A 16,597-nucleotide genomic window follows, 5' to 3' on the forward strand; every position below is an offset into this window, starting at 1 on the left:
GTGCTCGCGTCAATAATCGACGATCTTTATACTTGATTTACAGCTACTTGATTGTTTACAAGTGCCACCGATATTCGTCAGTTCTATACTTGAAAAAATCTCTAAACAAATAAGCGTTATAGTATATATTATTATCTATCGATGTCACGATAAGATGACGGGTATAATTTGAATTTCGAAGCTATGGTCGCGCCGCAGACGCGCGTCTATTTATCCGCAGTATAGCAGCCAATGATCGTCGACACTCTCGCGGTGTTCGGTTGACAGAGCCGCGCGAATAAAACAAGCGACAATAGTAAACACGAGCCAAGGATCGAACGAGCCAAGCGAGCCTCAGTGTCGTTTCGTTGTCCGATATACAAACAGCTAATCGCGCTAACGGTTTAGAAAGTTACTCAAACTCAAAATCATGGCTCTCAAATCGATCAATTTGACTCTCGTTTTCTTCATCGTTTTTTCGACGTTCGCGGGCCCGCGCGACGTCCAGGCCTCGCAGCAAATGGCCGATTTCGTCCAATCGATACCCGAAGATGGTAATTATTATTCACGATTAAATTTGATCCTTTTTTTTTCAACGAGGGCCCCCTTTCGAGAGTAATAACACACGTTCGTTCGACGAATTTTCCAGAGCGAGGCACCTTTTTGGCTTACAGTATCGGACTCGAGATTTTGAGGAAGCACCTCGAGAAATTCAACAGAACGAACGAGGTTGACAAGTACGGCAACGCCTGGCGCGAGACGGCCAAGGAACTTTTGGTACGTATTTTAAATTCGATCGTGTTGATAAAAATTTTTAAAAGTGCGTCTTTTGACTTACTGTCCAATTCGAATCTGTGTTTCAGAAACGCGACGACGTACCCGTCAACTTCGCCAGCGAGGCCGTCGAGTACGTTCAAACCCACTTGGTGCTTGAATCCGACGAATATAAAAATCTGATATACACTAGTGAAAGATACGCAAAAGAAATACAAAAACATATAATACCCAATGATGATAATATTAGCGAGACATGCTGTCCTTTTTAATTGTGACGTCGATTTTTTAATCTTAAGTTATTGTAATTTCTTGGGTAGTAAGATTTTTTATTTTTATACACCTATATGATTCAAAAAAATAGAACAAAAAAGACAATAACATTTTAACTCAATAAAGTCAAAATCTGTTATATTTTTACATTAAAATAGTTATTATTTATTAACTAAAGATACATATTCATAATTCTTCCTTTATTAAAACTGGTGATCTAAAGGAATTGAAGAGGAACGTTGCCCCATGAGTAATGTACGTATAGACAATTATCAAGTAGTGCTCTTCCCATTTTACCTACAAAAATCAAAAAATAACAAAAGTAGAATCTAATTTTAACTATTATTTCAATTTGATATATGTTGAGCAAGTATAACTGAGGCATAGCGAATGCACAACACATAATAAGTTCTAAAAAAATTCACATGTGTCAATACTTTACTTTTCAAACAAAATCTTCAGAATTTTATAATTAACTGGAAATTGGGAGAAAATATAATCAGCTTTGAAAGGATAAAGAATATAATTTAATTAATGTATAGAGCTGTGGAACAATTCAACTATATAAGGTAAGAAAACGCAAAGTAAAATTAATTAATGACTCAAAAGATTAGGAATTAGTTTTTTAATTGGTTTAATTTTTTTCACTTTAACAACTAATGTATGCAATAATCCTAAGTACAGTTACAATGTGAACAAGTAACTATGCAATATAGTATGGCATCAGCTTTATTACCATGCATAAATATGATTTTGAACAGAACATCTCACTTATTTCCACTCATGACCCGGCTTTATCAAGTCTTAACTATAAAATAACATTATCAATTACATCGAAAATCCTGAATCAGTTGAAATGTAGAAAGTATCATTTTTGAGACCAAATTTTCATTATGCTAAATATAAGCTCCGTATATTTCGCGAAGTTCGTAAATTTTTACATCCATATCATTAACCATGTTGTACAAGCAAACATATTTAAAGTGAGAATTAATAATATTATACAAATTTGTCACAAAATACTTAAATTAGTTGGCAATGTTTTTGTTTTGGTGTAAATTATGACAAAACACCTACGAATTTCAATACAATTTAAACTCTACAGTTTCAAAATCATCATTCGTTAATTTAGATTAGAATTTCAATTATACTGCAAAAAACATTCGATTTAAATACTTGATATATTCCAGCTAAACAAGGAGGATAAATAATTTTTACAGACGTATGAACGACGACAAAAGTTTTGGTACATTTCAAGACTTTGTGAGTACACAACGAAATGTATATTGACTCTTACATTATGGTAAAATTATTATAATATCGAGTGTTGATCATTTATGAGAATGTATTTTCATCCGATAAGTTCGCTAGAATGTAAAAGAGTAATATTTTCACGATTTACGCACTCTTACATGAACATGCGATTTGCAGTAGCATTTGAGCTGGAGAATTGTAATAATTTATTTTCATCTCCTTATCATACTCATACGTTTAGCGACGATCAAGTCCAAAATCAGTCTTTTTCTCAAAATTGAGAAGCGGTTATTCATAGTCGCTAGTATAATTATATTTTATGGTGTATAGTGGCATTTATTCACTCAAACTACGTTTTATTGTTTCTCGTTATCGAATCTTGTTTTAGCTCATCTAGTACATTTTCTACGACTGTCTTCTCAGGAACATTTTCAAGTAATATTTTGATAAAATATGTTGAAAATTACCTTATAAATTAACAAAACAAAAAATCTACAAACACACGTGAAATTCAAACAATCATATTTTAATTTAAAAAACGTAACATGAATTTATAAGGTAAAATTAAGTCAAAAATATTCTGAATAAAAGTGAAAAATTGAAAAATGTTCCATTTGAAGCAAATGCAACTAATATTCGATAATTTCGTACAAATCTTTTGCAGCAGCTCTTCACTGCGCTTTTAACTGGTTGAAACTCAACATTTTATGAAATAGATTGAAAAGTTTGATGATTTTTTAAATCTGGCATTATTAGCCAATGAATCTACACCTACGAATTCATGATATTAATGATTCACCATCCACAATTTTCACGCTTGGACAAGTTAAAAAAAATTACACAAATCACTAGACGATGTTTTTACAAAAGCTTGATTTAGATTTATATGCACATTCGTCGTAGATACAGGTAGATAACTACGGAAATTCTACCATATAGTTACTCCGACTATTTTAACGACTACGGAATTATATATGCTATTCTATGATAATGGTTTCCATTATTTTCCAGTTTTTTCACACTAACGATAATATTGTTAATTTTTGGTACCATTGACATGAGACTGTTGAGTCACTATGATTTACACAATCGTCAAAGCTTCAGTCACAATACATATGATGATCATGATTTACTAGCAAGATCTGATTCATACAAGCTATCATATTAATATTATAGCAAAAATGTTCATTTGGATGTATTCAAGAGTAATAATTTTCATTTTAAAGCATAATTTATGTGTATAAAATATACAAATAAAAAAATGTGTACGACAATAACTGTGTAATTATATTAAAAATCCGTACTAAATCTAATCTATTTTCAGGCCTGCATCAATGTTAAAAATGAAGAATATTATTAGTTTTTAGTGGCACCTTGGAATTTTGAAGTTCCTTGAATTCGTTGCAGAAAAAATTATAATGAACATTAAAGTACTTAGTACAAGATTGATGTCAAAATTAAAAGCCATGATCATGTAAATAATGTTGCAATCATCAATCAATTCTTGACTAATAAATCATAGATTTTTCTAACAATTTAACGTGTAAAAATCAGTGAGTACTTTTCGATAGTAATTGACATGGCTTATAAGATATCACGATATCATATTTATGCGATTTTTGGTGTTTTTATGTTAAAAAATAATTACAAGTATTAGAATTTAGAACCTCTTATTCAATGTTTTTCAATGATACAAGACATCTTTTACTACATCAGCAAAGGTTTGTTAAAAATGTTCATTGTACTTTTTATGCAGTCTTACGAGGCTATCATAGATTCTCAATAAATCAATTCAGATCATTCAAGCGTTCGATACTTCATGATCAGTAATTATTTTTAAAACTACTCACATCAATATTATTGTTCTTAAAAATGTAAAATAAAATTTGTAAAATTTAGTTGTAAAATTAAAAGTTTTGATACGACGCGCAGAAATTTATTCGCGCCGTAAAATAAGACCAATTTTATGTGAGATAAAAATACATTCACACCTTGTAAATATATATATATATGTGTTTATGTATAAATATAAATGTAGGCAAACGATTCACACTCTTAAAAATATGTGTAAAATAACGTAGAGAGCAAATGATGTCAAATAATTATTTAAAGTAATTATTGCTTTTTAGTCATGCACTATTTAATTATTACTGTCAAGCAATTCCTGTAGATTAATGGATAAACGGATGATTGCCCTGAATACGTGAAAGTATATTTATATTCTATATACGCGTATTAATAATTTCCATTTGTTCGATAGTGTAGAAAATTCAGCTTTTTGTTATATACCACGACGGCGAAACTACAATCTTTCTTCATCTTATTCAAAAGACATAAGATTTGCGGGTAACGGCCTTCTGCCCATGGCACCTCGTACCGTCGCACGCAAATGTCGCAGCCATTGTTCTGAGCTATCTACTGATGTTGCTCGAAATTTGTATACGTTTCCTGTTGAAATTATTCAATGATTCGAGTTAAGTAATGTAACAATTTCAGCATATAGTAATAAAAGACATAGAAAAAGTAAAATGAAAAGCAATAAGTTACCTTTCTTTGGATCAGCTAATAAAAATGTATCAGAATGAACTTTATCATCCAATGTTTCAACAATCCACCCGAGTATCGATATCATTTTATATGGTTCTCTTTTGAAATCGCTTCGTTCACTTCTATTGATTGGATCAATACAACTGCATTAATAAGATAAAAGATTTTTGAAATTTGTTCGGTAATAAATCATTTAGCCGGAAAATATTACAAACCCTTTGAAGCATTTTGGTGCAAAATAAACAACCGAAGAAGCCCATAATTGTACCCAATAACGTTGCCATGTCGATACAGCTGGTTTACGACCATCTCGCAAAACAACTTTTCTTCTGAGCGATCCTTGCATGATACAGCGTGGCTCGATCGAGCTGTCAATATCACAGGGTAATACTTGACTGTTGTGAAAAAAGTATGAAATCGTTAATTTTATTGTAAATTTGAATTTAATACTAACTCCAAAAAGAAATATCTATATAACATTTATCATTTATACTAAATTTCACAGACATATGAATGAATGATATTGAAAATTAATTTACCTCTTTTTCTGTAACAATCTGCAATCCTCGCTCACTGCATCCGCAGGCGATCCAGGTGAATTGTGATCTAGATCTAGCAACTGAGCGCCTACTAAATGAGGTTCCTCCAGCACAGAATCATCTAAGAGATGCCTCGCCGTAATGTGAACAGCTTCCAATGGTACAGTAACGGATTTTCCAAAAATACTGCAATTACGCAAGAAATTAGTGATAAAATTTTTTTTCGAGCATTCTACTCGTTCTCATGCAGTGACTGTATATCTTCATAATTGAAAAAAAGCTTAAAGCTATGTATGAATATTTTTCGTGGATTTTAAAAACTGTAAAGGAATTTAACTACATTTTTTGTATTAACTTCTACTTTTTCATTGAATTTTCACCTAAAAAGTTTATTAGTTTTGCTTCATTATAAATTATAAATATATGCATAAAATAAAAAATTTGTTAATGAAGGACTAGACTTTGAAAAGAGGAGACATCTACTAAATATCCTGTTTCCTGAGATTATTATAGAAAATTGTTCGAAAAAGTTAATTAATTGTTTTATTCTGATATTCTCTAAATTTAAGAAGTTTTCAAAAACATATGGTCAATAACAACCAAAAATGTATCTGAAAAAGTTTTTTTTTAGTTCAGCTTAAGGTTTTTTTAATATAGATTGATTTGTATAACTAAACATGTTTTACAGCATGCTTGTAACTAGTTAAATTTACCATGGAAAACAAATATCAGCGTATTAATGTATTGTTAATAATTATTTAAATTAATAGCTACAACACGACCTACTAATTTGAAAAAAAAAAAATATTACACTAACAGGAATTCAAAATATTCACTTTCAATGAGGACAATTTATGAAATGAATGATGCTTTGCATGCATATTGGCTAGCCCAAAATTTGGGCGCTATGTTAAATTATACGGAGTCGTTAAATTAAAAAAAATAGCTAAAAATTATGATAGTTTGATTTACAATGTAATGCACTGATGTTTCTTGAATATAAATAATAACAGTGAATAATAATGCATAATCCTACAGAACGAAAGATAAAATAAAACATATTTTATAATGGCGCGCCTTACTCCCAAGGGACTCACCCAGGAGTGGTTGTATCAGGTCCGTATTTACCTCCTTGCTTATGAAAGTTGCGTGGGAGACTTGTACTACGAAATCTAATATAAATTCAGTAGATATCATTCTTTGGAGTTTTTTACATTTTAAAATTGTTCAGATCAATTTTTAACGCATTTGTGAGTTTTTGTATTTGAATGTGGGTAGAAGATATTTCTCCCACACTAAAATTTTCCAAAGAAAAAAAACGACATTGATACAGCGCAATCATTTGCTGAAGATAATAGTCGCTCTAAACAAAAATGTACATTATGAGAATGACAGTTTGAAATACTGCATAATGACAAGCTTGAGCGTTATTATAGCAATATCTATTCGAATCTAATATAAAATTAAGATAATTATACTGAAAAATTAATTTCTATTGATTATTATTAAAATAAACATTTAATTATCTTACTTCGTTCCTAAACTTCGGCATTTGCGATGACCAGGAACAAATTTTGTAGCTGCTGACGCTGTGTGCAAACGTAGCGAACCAGCGCAGCCTCGAGCTGGAGATAACGATAAAGCTGCTACACCTGTAGCGACGTTTTCAACAGATTCTTTGCTGCTACTCGAAGAGGGAATAGGTGAATTTGGCTCTAGTCTCATTGACAACCTGTAGAAAAAATTTGTGAGTGGAAAATGTATCACAAGATCTTATGATAGGTTTTACGTATTTAAGATTTCAAATACTGACTTGAAATGATCATCTTCGAGAAATTTTTGTAATTCTTCAATGTAGCGTACACTATTAAGATATCGCTGCACATCTGGTAATGGTATTATTCCAGGATATTCACAAGCTTGAAACATTGCTAATTTAGTTAAAACAGCATTCATTTTTGAAACACGTTGGTGATTATCTCCATTCTATGCAGAAAAAAGATTAAAATTACAATACAGTTTATTTAAAAATAATTAAAATTTGCATCAACAATACCTTTGAAGCTGGATGAGCCATATCTATATATACAAGATCCGTTAAAAATAATCCTAAGTAGGGTATACATGGCAGTTTAATGTTATCCATGTGTTCTCGAAGATTAGACCAATTGCTTTTATCATTAAATACTTCAGCGAGTTTGTCAAATGCAGCTTTGTCCTTTTTAGATAAATAAGCCCATGTTTTGTTGAGTCTAAAAATAAATTGAGGAAGAGAATATTAGTTTTTTGGATTAAATTGAAGTAATATTATTTTTGAAATAAAATTTTACCGATAAACAGAGGCACTATGCAAAGCTGAGATGATAGCAAATAAAGAATGTAAATTATTTAAATCATAAAGTTTCTTTGCAACCCTTATAAAATGAGCCAAAAATTCTGCTCGCATCTTTGGTGTTGGTGCATTTAATATTTCTTGAACAGTCCAAAAGCTTGTCTGTAATATGAAAATTAAAATAAATTAATCAATTTATTGGTAATTATTGGTAAACTTGACTTTAACATTAAAAATATTGTAGTACTAACATGATTAAATCGCCTTGTAAAACTAACAACATTTGGAGCTGTTATTAATTTGTTCTTTTTATTCCAAGAGCAATTGGATAATTCATGAGGTTCTATACATTTGAAGACGCAAGCATCGAGTAAGGTAAGTTGTGACGCTAGGTCGTCAGCTGAAATCTCAGTGGCAACTGTTGTATTTGGCACTGGCGAACTATTGTTACAGCGCCCTGGTAATGAGTTGGATTTGCTCTCTGCCGACCTGTGTGACAAATTAAGAGTGACATAAATGGATAAGTTCTATTTAAAAAAACCAAATTTTAATTAACAACATGCTAATAACAATATTTTGAAGTACACACCCATAATTTTCATAGCTGCTTGATACACTTGGTGGTGTTAGTTCTGAGTACTTTCTAAATGATTTATTTTTTTCTTTATGTTCTTTTCGATCTAAAAGACTCTTGTCACCTGCATTTAGATCAGCAGGTAACAAGAGTCTATTAACTGAATCGTTTGGACTATAGGTTTTGTCTGCGCAGTCATTGTTTCCAAACTATAAAATAATAATGAAGTAGATATTAGTTTTTTAAAATGTGTAAAAAAATTTTATTAATCTTAATACACACCTTAGAAAGTCGGAGACTTGTGACTGATTCGGTTAAAAAATCACGGGGCATTGGGGAAAAATGCAAATCAGCCATGGAACTGAAGCAACTAGCGGGCGCATGGCATTTTTGTTCAATTTCTGAAAATCCCTTGCTTTCTGCAAACAAAGAGAAATAAAAATGTTAAATCGATCAGACTTTATTGCTCACAGTTCATTCATTCATAAATTTAAAGCTTCAGTGTTATCTAACATAAGCCATAGAATTGAGCTAATCACTTTAGCACTGATAACTTGCACTGATATCACACGAGCAAGAATGTGAAAATATACAAAGAATGTAATAGCTGTCAAGATAAGTGCTGCCTTACTCTAAATTAATGTACCAATAATTTTTCCATAAAACCATCAAGATCACGAAATTTGGTAATTAAAAGACATCAAATTTGTATAACTTTTTTTGTTTACACTGCCATGATCAATGGTTTCAAAACAAAAACAAAAATGTCGAGAGAAGTCGGTTGGGTCGATAAAATTGTGCTCAATAAACGAAACGAACGCGACGAAGAGCAACTATTCGACATCCTGCCTCGCTATACTGGAAGCTTTGAGAAATCTTGCCCTGTCACCGAGTATAGCGACGAAAAGCTGCTCATGACAACTTTCCCGACCACTTATACATCATTTGTTCACTTTTTGTCGCCTCGCACTCACATAGGCGCAATATTATACACCAGCACATATACACATCGAACTACTAACCCTATATATTAAAGGCAGCGATAGCGAATTTTCATCGATTGCGTTGCATCGAATCTCTCACTTGTATACACACACACGCGCAAAAACGAACGTAAACCCCACGTAATATGGTTTCGATCGGAATTGGGGAAAAACACACGAAATTCCTCGTCGCTATTGCGAAGAACGGAGACTGTTTTGCCGACAATTATATTTGCATTTTATCGGCTATATAGCCTACGTATAATAAACACATCGCAGGCGGATCAGGCCTCGCGGACTATCTGAAAATGTCAAAAGACTTTCCCCGCAACGAAATCACAACAAAATAACTGTCGCTCGACTTTCTCCGCGTCTCGGCTTATATCGCCGCATGCATCGGCCCCGCGATCGTATAAGTGGCTAGGCATAAATTGATTACTTGGGTATTTTTTTTTCTTTACCTCGGAGCTATACGTTCTATATACTTGAGTCGTTTGTTTTCGTATAGTATCGCGACGAGACGGTGCCTGCGAGGGTGTTCGCACGCACTACAACGACGACGACCCACGCAGAGAAAATAGTGTAGTACTGTAGTGTATACAACACAAGGTCGACTATGTGCTGCACTTGGGGGTCCAACGCGCGACGATGGAGTATTCTGATTTTCCGTCGCGCAATAATATTTTTAGTATACTATGCGAGATCGCGCGCGCACACATGCACTACTATTTGCAGAGCAGAGTGCATAAGATACGACGGGCGACGACTCAGTCTCGGAGTCACGTCACGACGACTGCATTTTTTGCAGTTTTGGTACGCGCATGCGATTCGTTCTGTTACACACAAGCACACACACGATATATTATACACACGGGGCGACGGGTGTTGGTGATGTGACACAGAGGCAGCCAACGACGCACACATGCACGTTAAAAGACTGCACACACAGTTATATCGCTGCGTAGCCTACATAAACACACGCAGTGCAGCGCACAGACTCACCGCAGACGGTTGGGGCTATGTAACGAGAGCGATGATATTTGTATACTACTACTACTACCGCTGCAACTGCGATGCAATAATTGCACGGCAACGGCTTATATTATACGGAGTCACGACGACGCCTGGCGCTTATACTATACTACTCCACACAGTCCACTGTCGCCGCCGAGTTCTGTGCAGCTGCCAATTCAGCCGCAGCGGAGCAAAGTCACGAGCCCGGCAGCGCAGCGCGTCATCGAAGAGTTCGAAACGCTGCGGCGCCGTTTATTTTTGACAGATTATATCGCAGCCAGCTTATGCGTGCTTAAACGCTTAATGCTATAATACCATCGTTATGGAGTTATCTCGAGAACAATATAATGCGAAATCGAGCGCTTTTACGTTTTTTATTCGGAGGTTTGGCAATTGGGTTTCAAAAAGTTTCGAACATCTGCTGCAACGTTCGAAACCTTTCCCAATCTACATCTATACTCTATATCTTACTCGTGAAATCACACCAAACCATCTGTATATTATTTACATGATTATTATTAATGTATAGTTTATCACCACGGGTCAGCGCAACATTGAAATATCTTTAGCGAAATGTATACCATAAAGAAAATTGAAAGTTGATACTAGCTCGCGTTACGCATTTACTATAATTTTTTAATCGAGTTAATTTTAAGATACAAATTGTATACAATTTCAAAATAAGTTGAATCTACGTCAATAGGTGTTTTTAATGATGTATAAGAAAATTATGACGTTTGGAATGTGTCCATGACTTTCAATGTTTTTTTTTCTTTTCTTTTGAGGTATCAAAACTCTGGAGGTAATAGACAAGCGAATTGATATAGATTGTTGGAGGATATTGTCATACGTAAAAATTCGTGCGAAATATCATTCCACTTTACATACTTGATACTTGATCAAATCTTTTTGGAATGATGATCAACAAAATTAAATTAATATTATAACAATAATGTATTTTCAATTTTCATGGTAGTCATAAAAAAAAAATTATTTATGTTGAATCTTAAATTTTTTGTGCGTATAATTTTATAATTTATGAAGGATAAAAAAATTAATATCAAAATCTTTGACAGCATGCGCAATAAATAATACAACATTTTCAAAAAGGTAGTTAATCTTTACCTATTAATTAATTTATAATTATGTAACCAACATTGAATCTACAAGACGTGCCATTAAATAATTTTGAATTGGCCGCTTATCCAGCAATCAGCGCCTCAGCTGCAGACGGCGCAAGCTCATGTGCTGTGACTCGTACCGCGCATGTATCAAAACTCATAGCGTATTTTTCGAATGCCGCATGCTGCTAGCGGCTAGAGTCCAACCGTCAAGCACGTGTCGTCGGCTCTGCTCAGTACACAACCCCAGTCCCCACGTGCTGTTCTTAAGTATACGTCAAAACGATTTTTTTAAGCCCATCACAATGTCTTCCGTACAAGAAACATCGGCTTTGGATTCGTCTCCTAAAGTCGAGGATAAAAGTGCCGTGCCAGAAACTTCGTCGTCGCAATCGTCGCCGAAAATTGAGGAAAAATTTGTCGTAGAAGAAATATCGCCCTCGAAGACATCTTCCGAAATTGTGAATAGTGATGCCGTGCAAGAAACACTGGCTACAGATTCATCTTCAAAAGGTGAAGAAAAAGCTATCGTCCAAAATTTGTCCCCCGAGTCATCTAATCACGCGGATCCCGTGCAAGAAACATCGGTGACAGATTCATCTTCAAAAGACGAGGGAAAAGCCGTTGTGGAAAATTTGTCCACCGAATCATCTCAGCATGTGTCATCTGAATGTTCCATGCAAGAAGAAACATCAACCGCCGTAGATTCATCTTCTGAAAACAAAGAAAAGACTGTCGAAGAGGCTGCCGCGCAAGAATCGGCCTCAAAGTCACCTCCTGTAATTGTGGATAAATATGCCGTGCGAGAAACACGTGCTATCGATTCGTCTTCTGAAGAAGACTCCGATGAGGACTCCAGTAGCTCAATTTCATCGTCATCATCAACTTCTGAAGATGAAGAAGAAGCTGCTGCGCCAAAAACCAAACCTCAACAGAAAAAACAGAGACAAAAAAAAGAGAATGATTTTAAAGGTGAATATGATGATTTGCCACCTATTGAGGACCTTAATATATCAGTTCCAGAGGTTCTGGTTGATGAGATAGGCGAGGTAAGTTTTTACGTTTTCTTATAACAAAATAGTTTCAAATTAAATTATTAATGCTAGTGTAAATTAAAAAATGTGCTTATTGTCTAATTTTTTGATCGTATATTTTTATCCAGGTTGGATGGTTTGCTGATCAAATGGTTGTTGTTCGTTCATTACCAGGCAAACCAGTTGTCAATTTAGATACTGTACTTTTTCTCAAACGAGGAGAAATACCCCTCGGTAAAGTTTTTGATGTGTTTGGGCCGGTCAAAGACCCTCACTATTGCGTGAGATTCAATAGTAAAGAACATATTTCAGAGCGAGGTATAGAACCAGGCATGAAAGTCTACTTCTGCTCAAGTAAACCAGAATACACATCACTAGTTTTCCTTTCTGAGCTTACCAAGTAAGTTTAAAAATTATCTCAAAATACTTATTTTAATTAATACCATACATTTTGGATAGTGTTACAAGTGTATAATACCTAACAAATTGATCTATTTTACTTTTCATGCTTTTAATTGATTTTACATTTATTTTAAATGAGAAAAATAGTTTTCTCAAGATCAAATTTTTGTCTTTCATATTCAAGGTTTATCTAAAATTAAAAATAAAGTAGTCATAATATTTTATAAGAAAAATGACAGACCCATTTGATTTTACGTAGCATTCTAATGATTACTTCAGATGTAATTTTCAAGTCATTGTATACTCAAAGTTGTAAATTTGATCTTAAAATGATCATATTAGAATTAGAATATGTGTAACTGATATTTCATTTAGTATTCAGAATAAAATAATATAAATTATAATATTTAAAATAAAATTAATTTCAGGTTGAAACCTTGTGAAGATTTAAATGATGATGATGATCCGCAATTTTCTGATGATGAGGAAGAACAAGCATATATGGCTAGAAAAGAATCTTCTAAAACTATTACAAAAAGTAATAATACCACTAAAAGTAATAACACCACCAGAAATAATAACAATACCAAAGGCTTTGGTAATGCTAGAGGAAATCCTAGAGGACGAGGAGTACCTTATCAACGAGGTAAATAAAAATATTCATTTTATATAACTGTAACTATAATCCAGTTTTTTATGAATAATAAATTTATGTTAAAACTATGTTAAAATTACTAGGAAAAAAGCAAGGTGGCATGCCAAACACTTCTAGGGGTCTGCAACATCAAGGTCCAAATGCAAATAGACCAAATCCATTTTATCAGACAAATTCATGGTCTAGACAAAGATATCAGCAACAAAATAATTATTTCTGGCCGCAACAAGGATATCAAATGCCACCTGCTCCAATGCCATTACCAAATATCCAATTTCCAGTTACTCAATTCCCACCTGGACAATATCCAGCTAGTCAATATCCTTTACCTCAATATCAACAGTTTCAATATCCACCTGAATATTGGCAAATGCAATATGTGGTCCCTCAAAATAATTTACCACCAAATTTAGGGCTTCAACAGACTTTGACACTGCCTTTTGGTACACCACCTCCTAGGCCACAATCTCCTGCCCAATTACCTCCTGCTCAATTACCTCCTGCCCAACCAAAAAATCCTCAAGGTAAAAAATAATGTATTTATTACAAAATATAAAGTGTATAATAATAGCATAACATTTTTATTGTTTAAGTTTGTAAAATGTATTTTTATAATAAAATAATTTTTCATTTTTATTCTTTAGTTATCTATTAATTAATACCATTGAATTATAAATAGAATTTTGAATTTTGCTTAATCTAATTTTAATTTCAACTAGATAAAAAAGAATCTTCTTTGTACTTTGCCATTAGTGGTTCATCCAAAGATTTAGCAGCTACATCTATATCACTGTGTATAGCAGTAATAAGTTCATCTAAAAGTAATAGAATTTAATACATAAGTTATTTGCATATGAACTGAGTGAATTTCAAGTATTTTTTGTACTTACCAACAGAAGTAAAATTAAGCTCTGGACGGACATATCCCAATACTAAAACTTTCAATTCCTTCCCATAAAAATCATTTTCAAATTCATGGAGTAAGTGTACTTCCTGTAAATGAATCCATAGAAATAAATTTCCATTTTTTCATGTAATATGCAATAATATGCAACAGTATGCAATTTAGATTACCATCGATTTTTTTTCATTTTTGTAAAAAGGATTCCAACCAATACTCATCACCATTTTATAAATTGATTTTTCTAAAGAAGCCCACCCATAATAAATTCCAGTTTCAAATTCAGCTGGTAGTGCTTCAATGACTTCTTCTGGTAAATTAGCTGTAATTGCAATATAAGTTTTAATGAAACTTTTATCCTGGAATGCTCAAAATTTGAAAATTAGGGCAACTACCTGTTGGACATCCTAATGCCTTTGACCCTCTACCAAAACCTGCTATAACTTTTCCAGCAGCGTAGTAAGGTAAATAACTTTTGGCAACCATTGTTAAAACTTGAGTACTATTTTATCATGCACTTGATGCGGCCTGAAATGAAATAAAAAAGTTTAATAGAAGCACACAAAAAAATTTAATTTATCACATGATATTCAATTCAAGTAATACCGAAAATCATCATGAATCAACAACACTCACATTCAAGCTTTGATCAAATAAAATTTAAGTTTTATGTAAATCACTCAAAAATTGACCAAATAAGTATTAAAGACTTTAAAAAGATTAATTTTTAAATAATCGGTACGATAAACACGTAACGGCAAGTTATTCACATTTGAAACTTATTGCGAAATTGTTATTTATTTTTTGGAAATGTCAAGAGACCACCTTACCATACGAAGTGTATTTGACGTATCACAGCGATAGGTTATGGCTCGATTTCCTGCACATAGTTTCAAGTCTGTTAGCTTGATCGGTGTTATCTATTCATTTTATATATTGCACACACATTTTTATGAGTTATGTAAAATTCCATTCCGTACACGCACTTGGGTGTATACGCTGTGTATGTGTATGTGGTACGTCTAGTATGTCAAAGCTCTGCGTTTATATGCTTTCAAGGACTCGATTTTTCTTACACAATACCATCGACTTAAATCCGATCAGATGTGCAAAATGTTACTTTACAAAATGAATCAGCTTCGGCGAGCAGTCGATTTAAATGACATTTCGTTGATCGCGTATTATGCACGCGTAGCAATTTCGAGGATTTCGTTGCATCCAATTGCAGTGCGCTGGTGTGTCCATTTCGTATTGTCTGCAACTATATACCTAATACCTATAATGCAAAGCAGCTGATCGTAATTTTCGAACATATGAGCTTTATAGATATAAGCATTTAGTTACAAGGCATCACTCTGCATCAAAATTATCCAATGATAATCTTTTGGATTATTCTTTCTCATTGTTATATTTCTCACTACTGTACTTTATGTATGAAACGATAATTTATGCAAATATGCGCATGGAATTTCTTTGTAATTCTTTTATCTTTTATATTTTTATACTTCTGTTCTAAATTGGGAATATCTGTGTCTTTGTTGAGTCAATGATATTTTAGTGGCACAATGTTTTCAATAATTGATTTTTAATTTGCGCGAAACAAAAGCGGCGAACAAAAAAGCACACGTTCTCCGCCATTAAATTTCGCTGGACTTCACGTAACCAGTTTTTTCAGCTATTCGCCGGCGTAAAGTTTTTTTTTTCGCATTTTTGAAAACTTTTTACTACTCGTACGGAATACGATGTATTAACTCGTGCTACGTTTCGGACAGTCATGCTTCATGGATAAAATCGGTTGTAAGCCGAGCACATCCGAATTATAATCTATATATATCCCGCAAAACGTGATTATAAGCAATAAAACTCGTGCAGATAAGAATAAATCATCGATCGTATCGCACTTGTACATATACGCACAATCGTGTTTCGGTGTCATATAAAAACGGCTCCTCCACGCTAATACCCTCTATACAGCTTCTGCGTGCATTTATGGAACTTCGCGACGAAGTCGTAATAATAGTCGAGAGCTGGCACTTTTTTTGCTTACTTTTTTTATTAAAAAAATGAAATAAATAAAATGCATTTTTACCTTCCACCCAAGGACGCCGAAGCCGAAGCCAAGGTAAAAATGCAAATCGTTCAAACCCGTTTTTTAGTATAGAGACTCCCGCGCTGCGAATACATAATATTTTTCCAAATGGCTCTATGCTATGGG

The 16,597-nt window shown here is 33.4% G+C and overlaps 4 protein-coding genes across 13 annotated transcripts; 2 read left to right on the plus strand and 2 right to left on the minus strand.

Annotated features, from left to right (window-relative positions):
• The first annotated feature begins 292 nt into the window (after positions 1–292).
• LOC106652896 lies at positions 293–1,175 on the plus strand. Its single transcript, XM_014372061.2, has 3 exons — positions 293–533; positions 629–756; positions 843–1,175. The coding sequence occupies exons 1-3, from the start codon at positions 410–412 to the stop codon at positions 1,023–1,025; spliced, it is 435 nt and encodes a 144-aa protein (XP_014227547.1). The 5' UTR covers positions 293–409; the 3' UTR covers positions 1,026–1,175.
• Positions 1,176–1,643: 468 nt separating this feature from the next.
• LOC106652942 (ras-specific guanine nucleotide-releasing factor RalGPS2-like) lies at positions 1,644–10,781 on the minus strand. 9 transcript variants are annotated; one of them, XM_014372139.2, is made up of 13 exons: positions 10,258–10,781; positions 8,555–8,691; positions 8,288–8,481; positions 7,950–8,187; positions 7,697–7,860; positions 7,423–7,618; positions 7,180–7,352; positions 6,898–7,098; positions 6,464–6,538; positions 5,367–5,552; positions 5,043–5,222; positions 4,828–4,970; positions 1,644–4,728 (listed from the first exon to the last, which is right to left on the minus strand). In XM_014372139.2, exons 2-13 carry the CDS (start codon positions 8,627–8,629, stop codon positions 4,601–4,603), a joined length of 1,953 nt encoding a protein of 650 aa, XP_014227625.1. In that variant the 5' UTR covers positions 8,630–8,691; positions 10,258–10,781; the 3' UTR covers positions 1,644–4,600. The 9 variants fall into 9 exon arrangements, with proteins under 9 accessions (XP_014227625.1, XP_023314989.1, XP_014227621.1 ...); XM_023459221.1 differs by lacking the exon at positions 10,258–10,781 and adding an exon at positions 9,717–10,114 and having other exon boundaries at positions 4,828–4,949; XM_014372135.2 differs by lacking the exon at positions 10,258–10,781 and adding an exon at positions 9,717–10,112.
• Positions 10,782–11,557: 776 nt separating this feature from the next.
• LOC106652875 (H/ACA ribonucleoprotein complex non-core subunit NAF1) lies at positions 11,558–14,053 on the plus strand. Its single transcript, XM_014372033.2, has 4 exons — positions 11,558–12,439; positions 12,553–12,824; positions 13,255–13,472; positions 13,565–14,053. The coding sequence occupies exons 1-4, from the start codon at positions 11,573–11,575 to the stop codon at positions 14,014–14,016; spliced, it is 1,809 nt and encodes a 602-aa protein (XP_014227519.1). The 5' UTR covers positions 11,558–11,572; the 3' UTR covers positions 14,017–14,053.
• Positions 14,054–14,151: 98 nt separating this feature from the next.
• On the minus strand, positions 14,152–15,717 carry LOC106652879 (riboflavin kinase). 2 transcript variants are annotated; one of them, XM_014372038.2, is made up of 5 exons: positions 15,213–15,717; positions 14,778–14,910; positions 14,556–14,704; positions 14,372–14,474; positions 14,152–14,296 (listed from the first exon to the last, which is right to left on the minus strand). In XM_014372038.2, exons 2-5 carry the CDS (start codon positions 14,866–14,868, stop codon positions 14,193–14,195), a joined length of 447 nt encoding a protein of 148 aa, XP_014227524.1. In that variant the 5' UTR covers positions 14,869–14,910; positions 15,213–15,717; the 3' UTR covers positions 14,152–14,192. The 2 variants fall into 2 exon arrangements, with proteins under 2 accessions (XP_014227524.1, XP_014227525.1); XM_014372039.2 differs by lacking the exon at positions 15,213–15,717 and adding an exon at positions 15,019–15,205.
• Between the last annotated feature and the right edge of the window lie 880 nt (positions 15,718–16,597).

Source organism: Trichogramma pretiosum, unplaced genomic scaffold, assembly GCF_000599845.2.
Source record: "Trichogramma pretiosum strain Unisexual culture from Peru unplaced genomic scaffold, Tpre_2.0 scaffold58, whole genome shotgun sequence".
In the NCBI taxonomy this organism is placed as follows: Eukaryota; Metazoa; Arthropoda; class Insecta; order Hymenoptera; family Trichogrammatidae; genus Trichogramma; species Trichogramma pretiosum.

Bases quoted from the DNA above. Each gene is read 5' to 3' on its own strand.
- LOC106652896 (XM_014372061.2), top strand. From the start codon at position 410: ATGGCTCTCAAATCGATCAATTTGACTCTCGTTTTCTTCATCGTTTTT. The intron at 534-628 runs GTAATTATTATT...CGAATTTTCCAG, and splicing joins CCAATCGATACCCGAAGATG to AGCGAGGCACCTTTTTGGCT. The intron at 757-842 runs GTACGTATTTTA...TCTGTGTTTCAG, and splicing joins AGACGGCCAAGGAACTTTTG to AAACGCGACGACGTACCCGT.
- LOC106652879 (XM_014372038.2), bottom strand. From the start codon at position 14,868: ATGGTTGCCAAAAGTTATTTACCTTACTACGCTGCTGGAAAAGTTATA. The intron at 14,475-14,555 runs GTAATCTAAATT...ATTCATTTACAG, and splicing joins AAAATGAAAAAAAATCGATG to GAAGTACACTTACTCCATGA. The intron at 14,297-14,371 runs GTAAGTACAAAA...TATTACTTTTAG, and splicing joins GCTTAATTTTACTTCTGTTG to ATGAACTTATTACTGCTATA.
- LOC106652875 (XM_014372033.2), top strand. From the start codon at position 11,573: ATGCTGCTAGCGGCTAGAGTCCAACCGTCAAGCACGTGTCGTCGGCTC. The intron at 12,440-12,552 runs GTAAGTTTTTAC...ATTTTTATCCAG, and splicing joins TGGTTGATGAGATAGGCGAG to GTTGGATGGTTTGCTGATCA. The intron at 12,825-13,254 runs GTAAGTTTAAAA...AATTAATTTCAG, and splicing joins TTCCTTTCTGAGCTTACCAA to GTTGAAACCTTGTGAAGATT.
- LOC106652942 (XM_014372139.2), bottom strand. From the start codon at position 8,629: ATGGCTGATTTGCATTTTTCCCCAATGCCCCGTGATTTTTTAACCGAA. The intron at 7,353-7,422 runs GTATTGTTGATG...TTTTCTGCATAG, and splicing joins TGGCTCATCCAGCTTCAAAG to AATGGAGATAATCACCAACG. The intron at 4,729-4,827 runs GTAACTTATTGC...TAATTTCAACAG, and splicing joins ATTAGCTGATCCAAAGAAAG to GAAACGTATACAAATTTCGA.